The sequence below is a fragment of the Phascolarctos cinereus genome, unplaced genomic scaffold, assembly GCF_003287225.1.
Source record: "Phascolarctos cinereus isolate Bilbo 61053 unplaced genomic scaffold, phaCin_HiC Scaffold_9;HRSCAF=440, whole genome shotgun sequence".
Taxonomy (NCBI): Eukaryota; Metazoa; Chordata; class Mammalia; order Diprotodontia; family Phascolarctidae; genus Phascolarctos; species Phascolarctos cinereus.
This window is the reverse complement of record NW_027556402.1, coordinates 242,096,214-242,104,287: the sequence shown is the minus strand read 5'-3', so window position 1 is coordinate 242,104,287 and position 8,074 is coordinate 242,096,214. Positions and strand designations below refer to the sequence as shown.

The 8,074-nt window shown below is 46.8% G+C and overlaps 1 protein-coding gene across 2 annotated transcripts in view; it reads right to left on the bottom strand.

Annotated features, from left to right (window-relative positions):
- Nucleotides 1-1,805: 1,805 nt before the first annotated feature.
- The window catches only part of TSPAN18 (tetraspanin 18), a 228,637-nt gene continuing 222,368 nt past the window's right edge, over nt 1,806-8,074 (bottom strand). For both annotated transcript variants that reach the window (XM_021009835.2, XM_021009836.2), the window contains 2 exons: nt 7,570-7,653; nt 1,806-4,292 (listed from right to left, as the gene is read on the bottom strand). In XM_021009835.2, coding sequence (XP_020865494.1) covers nt 4,245-4,292; nt 7,570-7,653 — 132 coding nt within the window. In that variant the 3' untranslated portion in view covers nt 1,806-4,244. The remainder of the gene's footprint in view (nt 4,293-7,569; nt 7,654-8,074) is intronic.

Here is an 8,074-nt window from a genome sequence, read left to right as displayed (position 1 = left end):
AGTGGACTTTAAAATATAGAATATTATACCTGGAAAGGACCTTAGAAATGTAGAACATAGCATGTCAGAACTGAAACCTTACAAGAGAGGCGATCAGAGTCGGAAGAGACCTTAGAACACGCAATGTCAGAACTGGGACTTTGGAACATAGAATTTCAGATCTGGAATAAAATTTAGAATACAGAATGTTGTACCTGGACTGGGATCTTGGAAACACAGAACATAGAATGTCTGAACATTCCTTCAGAGGCATTGAAGGCCTTTTCCATAAATGGAGCATGTCACCTGGGACAGGTAGTGTGAAAGTTGTTCCTTGTCCCCCATCATCCCCCATTTCATGGAATCAGTTGATCATATTAGCTTCTGTCACCCATCAAGGCATTAAGGGGTTGGGACACAGTAGTTTGGTAAAAAGAACCTTGGACTAGAAGGCAAGAGACTGAGTTTATATGGCCTCAGGCAAATCAATTCATCTCACCATTCTTCAGTTTCCTTGGTCAAATTAGGGGGTCGAACTGGATGGATTTTAAAGTCTTCTAGCCTTTAGCATTCTAGGTTCTTAGGTTCCTTCCAGCTCTAACACTGTATCTTTGTTCAAAAGTCCCTTCCAGTAATGACATTCCATGCTCTATATCCTATGAAGTCCTTTCCAGATCTGACTTCCTATGTTGTAAAGTCTCTTTTGGTTCCAGCATTTCTGCATGCTACAATCTTACTCTAGCTCTAGCATTCTATGTTCTATGTTGTAAAATCCCTTCCATTTTGAATATTCTTTGTGGCTAGCACCTTCTAGCTCTGACATTCTATGTTCTAAATAGCGGTTCTTAGTCTGGGGTCCATGTACTTGCCAAGCGATAGATTTCAAGGGCATCTGTGAACTTGGATGGGAAAAACAATTACATCTTTATTTCAGTATAATTGGTTTCTTTTGTAACACTATGCATCTAAAAACAGTATTCAGAGAAGGCTTCACCAGCCTGCCCAGGATGTCCATGACACTAGAATCCCTGCCATAAGGTCTCTTCTACTACCAACATTCAATGTGCCAAGATCTTTTCCATGTGGGACATTCTGTATTCTGTGGTATAAGCTCCATTTCAGTTATAATATTCTATTTTCTATATTGTGAAGTTTCTTCCATTTTGACTATTCTATGTTATAAGGCTTCTTCCAGCTCTGACATACTTTGTTCTATATGCTAAGGGCCCTTAGAGGTCTAACATTCTATGTTCTAAGGGCTTTCCAGCTTCTCCATTCCATGGTCTAAGATCTCTTCCAGCTCTGACATTCTGTATTCTAAGGAACCTTCCAGTTCAGATATTCCATGTTCTAAGCTCCCTCTCAGATGTGACATTCCATGTCCTAAGCTCCATTTCAGATCTGCCATTTTGTGTTCTAAGGACCCTTCTAGTTCTAACAATCTATGTTCTAATATCCCTTCCAGCTCTAACATTTTGTCCTAAAGACCTTTCCAGCTCTGAGGAGGGTTCACAGGATTGCAGATTTAGAGCTAGAAGAGGTCTTACAGGCAATGTACATCATTTTACAGATGGAGAAGCTGAGGTCTAGAGGGATGAAGTCTTTTGCCCAAGGACCCACAGGTCCCAAGTGAGCATCAGAGCTCGCATTCAATCCCTCTCCCTCTTGACTCCAAAGCCTATTTGCTTTGTTCCAAAGCCTCTTTTCTATTCCCCCTTGCCTCCTGGACACATCTTGTTTCTAGCCTGAAGGACACTCCCTCCCCCTACTTTCTATTTTCTACTTCCCTCCCCCTTCCCCAAGACTCCAAATCAAAAGCAGCCTGATTCATGGTCACCATTTATGTATGCAGTTATTTATTTATTTTTTAAGAAACAGACACAAAGACTGGTGCAGAACATTCAATGCGTGTTCTGTTTTATATTACAAAAAAAACTCCCCAATATAAAAAAAGCCTGATGGGAGGGAATACATGATAAATTAGCTCTGCTATCTACTCCAAGGAACATTTACAATTTTCAAAATAGACTTTCAACGTATTTCACGTGGCAGGAGACTGGGCTGGGGGAGGGAGGTTGGGAGGGCCCCGTTGTGTTAGGGCCTCCAGTTAGATAATGACAGAAAGAAGGGAAAAGGGGCAAGTCAGGATTGGGGGGAGTGGGGCAGGGGGATGATTACTAAAAACAACCAGCAGCAGCAGCTCCGGGCCCTGGGCCTAGTGGGGACCCCCAGAGCCTGCCCCTACCCTTCCCACCAAAATTTTCCTTTTTTCTCCAAAGAGACAGTAGCTTGTGAAAGGGGCACTGGTTTCTAACACAATTGGCAGCCTATGCTGGAATTGAATCTCCCACCAACCCCACTCCCTCACCCTCGACTCCCATCCCCCTCTTGATAGGATTGGTTGAAGGCTCATTTGAGTATGGGAAAAGCCAGGAGGAGAGGAGAAAAGCTTCCCATCTGCCCCACTCTGAATCTGGTCTAGAAGGGATACCGGCGTCCCCCCCCAAACTCCTCCCTGCACCCCTGAGGAGCTGTCCTGGCTCATTCTAGGGTCTCATCCTGTTTCCTCAGAAAAAGGCTTTTGGGTCCTCCCTGCAGCCTCTGTTTTCCTTTCTTACCAGGGCCCTTCTTGGGGAGGGATTTGTTTTTACTTCTTGGGCCTGGATGGCATTCCTTCAGGGACCCTGGATACTCTTCTTGGGCGCAGCCTTATCCTCTGGACTTATCAGGAGGAGGGCAGAAGAATGGACAGTTCACGTGGAAAGAGAAGGGTAAGAGAGAGGAGACAGCCCAAAGGAGACAGGCGCAGCCCCAGTGTACAGCAAGAGGGGAGATGTACATGTACCCTGAAGTTTCTGCCCTGTAGGGAGTAAGACGTCTGAGGACAAGGAAAGCACGGTGCTGTTGCTGCTAGGGCCAGAGCTGAGCATGTGCCAATGGGTGAGGCCAACAGTGACAAGCCCTCAGGAAGGGGATGTGGCTACTTCTAAATTCTCCACTCTGGAGTAAAGCTTGGCTGCTCCACCCTAGTTTTAGCTCTGGAGGGAGGAAGTGAAAGGGGGGGGTTATACTCCTCTGATTTTATCTCCTCTCCACAGAGCAAGGTTGATATGAGAGGGGTGGAATGTAGGGACTGGAGGGTGGAGGGCAGCAGCAGAGAGAGGTGAAGATGCTTCTGCCAGCAATGGGGTGCCCTCAGCAACCCCTTACCCCAAACCCTGCTTGGTTGACTATTCTTGTGGATGGCTTCCAGTAAGGGAGTCATAGGATAGAGTCAAAACAGGACAAGACAGAGAGTTCAGATCCTGTCTGTGTGATCTTGGGCAAAGCGCACAGGGGCTCTGAGCTTTACCTGCAAGTTCGTCTCCCACTTCCCTTCTGGCTCTTTGACCCACGATCCTATCAACTGGGCTTTTCCCAGTTGAGGTGTGAGGGGGTAGCCAGAAGTAAGGTGGTGATAATTATCAACCCCGGGCCCTTTCTTAGAGGGAACAGAGACTCACCCCAGTTTCTTCTATCCAAATATCCTCAAAAATCTCTGCTTTAGGACATGCTCCCCTCTTCCATCCCTACCCCCAGCCCCCCCATCCAACCCCTCCTCCCCAGGTGAATTCCCATTTGAACTCAAGTCTTTCTGGATGACACTGTATTTCCATGATTGCCTGGCTTTTGGCCTTCTTCCCAGAAGGGCAGAGTCTTTTTTGCTGGCCTTTTCAGCTTCCCTCTCTTTCTCCTTCCTGCCTTGGAACATAAGATCCATCTCTTGCCCCTTCCCCTTGCTATCTCCTTGGCCTAGTCAAACATGGTCAAACATAGTTCACGAGATTGACCCTGAGGGATGGTCATGGGGTCTAGCTGTACAAGGAGAAGGAATGCTGGAGATGCCTCCCCCCCCCACCATGCTGCCAATGCTCCTTTGGTCTTCAGTGCAATCCATGTCTGGTTGGCTTCTGGCTCCTGGTCCCTGCGCAGGGTGCCCTTAGGGAGAAGCCCAGTGCTCACGTCCAGGGCACAGCACCTCTGATTCTGGGCTATCTCCTTGGCCAAGTATATGTTACAACAATCTTTTTTTTTTCCTTTCTTCATTTCTTCTTGTTAAAAAAAATAGCTATTTAACTGCCCCACTTCTCGCCATCCCCACCACCCGCCCCCTGCCAGCTTTGCTTTGTCTGGATCAGGCAGGCAGGCAGGGGTGGGGACTGTAGGGAGGGGAGGAGGCAAGGCAGGGTTAGCAATCACCAGGAATGGGAGGGTCAGGATCCTCTTTACTGGATCCCCCGGAAGAGGCACATGGCAAAGATCATGGCGAACAGCTGTAAAAAAGAAAGCAGGAGACTGAGTCAGGCTTTGGCTGCTAGCAAGCTTGAGCCCCGAGCCACCTCTAAGTGACAGTGGAGGAAGACTTTCAAGGTTCTGTTCTTTGCCCCCATCACCCCATATTCTGTATTATATATGAAATATCCTCATCCCCCCCCCACTAGAATGTAAGCTCCTAGAGGGCAGGAATGCTTTCATTTTTTTTCTTGACACAATGCTTGCACACACGAGTTCCTTAATAAATGTTTATGAAACTAGATTGAGTGGAATGGACTGGAATGAGAGAATTTCCTCACTGTGAATTTCTCAACTGCTCTATTTTGCTAGAGGCCATGCTGCTCTCTGCTCTGGGTACAGCCTGGATAAGGAGTTGTCAGCTCAGGCAGCAGAGAGTCTGCTGGCTCTAAAGTCAGAGGACCTGGGTTCAAATCCTGCCTCTGACACACACTATCTGTATGACCTTGGGCAAGTCACTTAAATTCTCTAGGCATTAGTTTCCTTCCCTGTAAAATCAGAAGGTTGGGCTAGATAGCCTGCCTTCTGGCTTTCGCTCTGTGATCCCATAATTCTGTGCTGCTCTTATCTCTGGGCACTACACTGACCAAGAGATCTCAGGTAAGTCCTTCCCAGATGAGTGGAGCAGGGGAAGGTGGCACGGATCTCTAACAGCATTGTCAGGCTTTGGTTGGAGTACCTGACGAAGGAAGCTTTGAGGGACAAAAGCAGATGGTGGAAACTGATTGATTGCCTTCCTAAGGCCAAATTTGGGGGAACTTGAATTTTCCCATCTCCTCAAGTAGCAACTTGAAAGTAAGGGCTAGCAACTGTACTGGTGATTCTCACCAAATCTGACAGTTTTGAAGACTGGGCATCCTCTTTCCTAATGGAATGGATGATATTTCTTGATTAAAAAATAAATTGAAATGGATTAGCACAAATATTTCCTGCTTTGAGGGTTTTACATCACTGCCTGAAAAGACTGAAAATCGATAGTGGGTGGCCAGGAGAAGGTATCCTAGATATTACTGCTTACATTACAAATTCTGCCTGGCTATGTTTCGCCTGGGCCTTTGGGCCTACCAAAGTAATAGCTTTGCAATGATCTGGGGTTCCTTCTCTCTCTCTCTCTCTCTCTCTTGGATTGGGCAGTGGGGGGTTAAGTGACTTGCCCAGGGTCACATAGCTAGTAAGTGTTATGTGTCTGAGGCCACATTTGAACTCAGGTCCTCCTGAATCCAGGACCGGTGCTCTATCTTCTATGCCACCTAGCCACCCCCTCGGGGTTCCTTCTCTTGCCTCCAAGGCCAACAAACTGAGAAGGAGGAAGAAGGGAGGGAGGTAGTTCCATTGATAGAGACTTTAGCTGACAGATGATATTACATGTACAGGCCAGATCCACTTAGCCCCTTTGAGAGGGAATATTTAGCCTTATGGACAGGGTCAGGTATAGACTTATAGGCTTACCTGTTAGTCAAGAGCAAGGGTGGAGAAACTGAGTTTTGTGGGAATGTAGAACGAGCTTTAACAAATGACTAGTGAATCTACTCAACATTCTAATGGCCCAGGCATCAAAATGTGGTAAGGGTAAGAACAAAACATTCAGGGCAAGAGCTATAGAAACCTCCTGGAAATGGGTACAATGGGAGTGATGGTGAGCCAATGTAGACTGGCCTGAGTCCAAGGAAAGAATCTCTGAGTCTCAAGTATGGGCAGTGGGAAACACACCAGACTTGAGAGTCAAGGGACCTAGGTTGGAATCCCCACTCTTGACAATGACTGACAGGCTGCAGGCATTTAACTTCTCTAAAACTTGATTAATTTACCTGCAAAATGGGGATAATAATATCATGCCTACCTAATCAGTCCGTAGAAGGGTAAGCACTTTCTAAACCTTAAAAAGTCTACAGACAGGAACATTATAATACTATTTCTTTATCCTGAGTAGAAGAAGGAAATGATAATAGGGGTTGGGGTGCCTTAGAGTCAACCATGCCTGCCAACTGATGAAGTCAAATTATAGTTACGAGGAAATATTTTCCTGCTCTGTAAACCCTGTCAATTATATACACCAACCTCTCCCAGGGGTGTTAGAAAGAAAATGATTTTGTAAGCCTTACAGCTCTATAGGAATGTGAATTGCTAATATGATTAATAATCATTATTACATCAATAATAACCATTATTAACTCCATCAGAAAGATGAGAAGAGTGAGGGAATATTATGGCCTCACTCTGCCTCTCTCCCTACAAAAGCCCTGTGAAGCATATAAGATTGAAGAATGCTAGAGCGAAAGTTGGAAAGGACCTTAGAGGTCTAGGTCAATACCTTTATTTTACAGACAAGGAAACTGAGGCCTAAAGGAAGCATGACTTGTCTAGAATCATACAGGTGACATGTAGTGGAATTGCTAAGCTCTCATACCTTCAAGTTGAGGGCTCTTCACACTGTACTGGGAACTGAGATCCAGAAAAATTATGAGTATGTATTGAATAAAAGGAAGAAAGGTTTTGTCCATCTCTAGGTCAGGAGGGTCTGGATGAATACCCCAGGCCAAGTGAGGGTTGGTGGTAGCTACTATCCCAGAGGACACTGGGGTCCTGGGGATCTAAAGAGAATCTCAAGAAGGATGAATGGGGCTCAGCCTGAGAGTGGTTGGCTTTCTTTTCCTAAGAGGAAGTCTTTTTTTTTTTTTAACGGGCCTCTACTTGCATGAAGCTCTGTGCCAGCCATGTCTTGGGGTGGCATAAGGAAGACCTGAGTTCAAATCCAGCCTCGGACATTTACTAGTCTTGTGATCTTGGGCAAATCACATAGCCCTCATTTACCTCAGTTTCCCCATCTGTTAAGTTGGGGCAATAAGAACACCTACTACCTAGGATTGTTTGAAGGATCAAATGGGGTAATAACTGTTGAGTACTTAGCATATGGTTAGCACTATATAAATGTGAGCTCTTATTATTCTGTTATTATCTTAGAGGCCATTGAATCCAATCCCCTCATCTTACAAATAAGGACACAGGTCCAGAGCAGTGACCTGCCCAGGGTCACTCAGTTTGAGAGCACCAGGAAGTCTTTGCATTTTTCTGGTGACACCAGCTATGTACCACTCAGTTCTTGCATCTTGTCCCTGGAGGGAGGGATGCGGGCCACGGGAGTCCTGGGAAAGGAAATCACAAGGGCAACAGAGTAGGGAGGACCCACGCTCCTGCTGACGGGGCGCAGGGAGCCGGGCCGCCCAGATCCAAAGGCACGCCGGGGCTGACATTGCTTACCTCAATAGCCAACACCCCGATGGCCAGGGCTCCAGCAAGATATACGTACGTCTCAAAGGAATTGAGGATCACAGTGTAGCAGCCCTAGGAGGCAAAAGAAGGAGACGTGACATCAGCTCCAGCCCCAGCCCTGGAAAACTGTGCTTTTCACTGAGGAAGGAATGACCCCAGACTAAGGAGCTCTCCGGCCCGGTGAGCTGCATTGAGGGCGGAGGCCCAGAAACGACCGATAAAGCTGCTGGTTTGATTGTAGAGTGGGAAGGAACCTGAGCGGCCACTTAACTCAACCCTACCAGAATGTACCGGACAGGTCGCCGTCCAGGCGGTGCCTGAACATCCCCCATGAGGGAGTGCCCACGGCCTCTGGAGGCCACCCGCTGCCCCTCTGGTCAGCTCTGATCATGACATCAAGCCCCAACCGGCCTCTTGCAGCTTTCACTGCTGGGAACACACCGAACGCATCAGATCCAGCTCTTCAAATAAGTGAATCTAGTTACCATGTCCT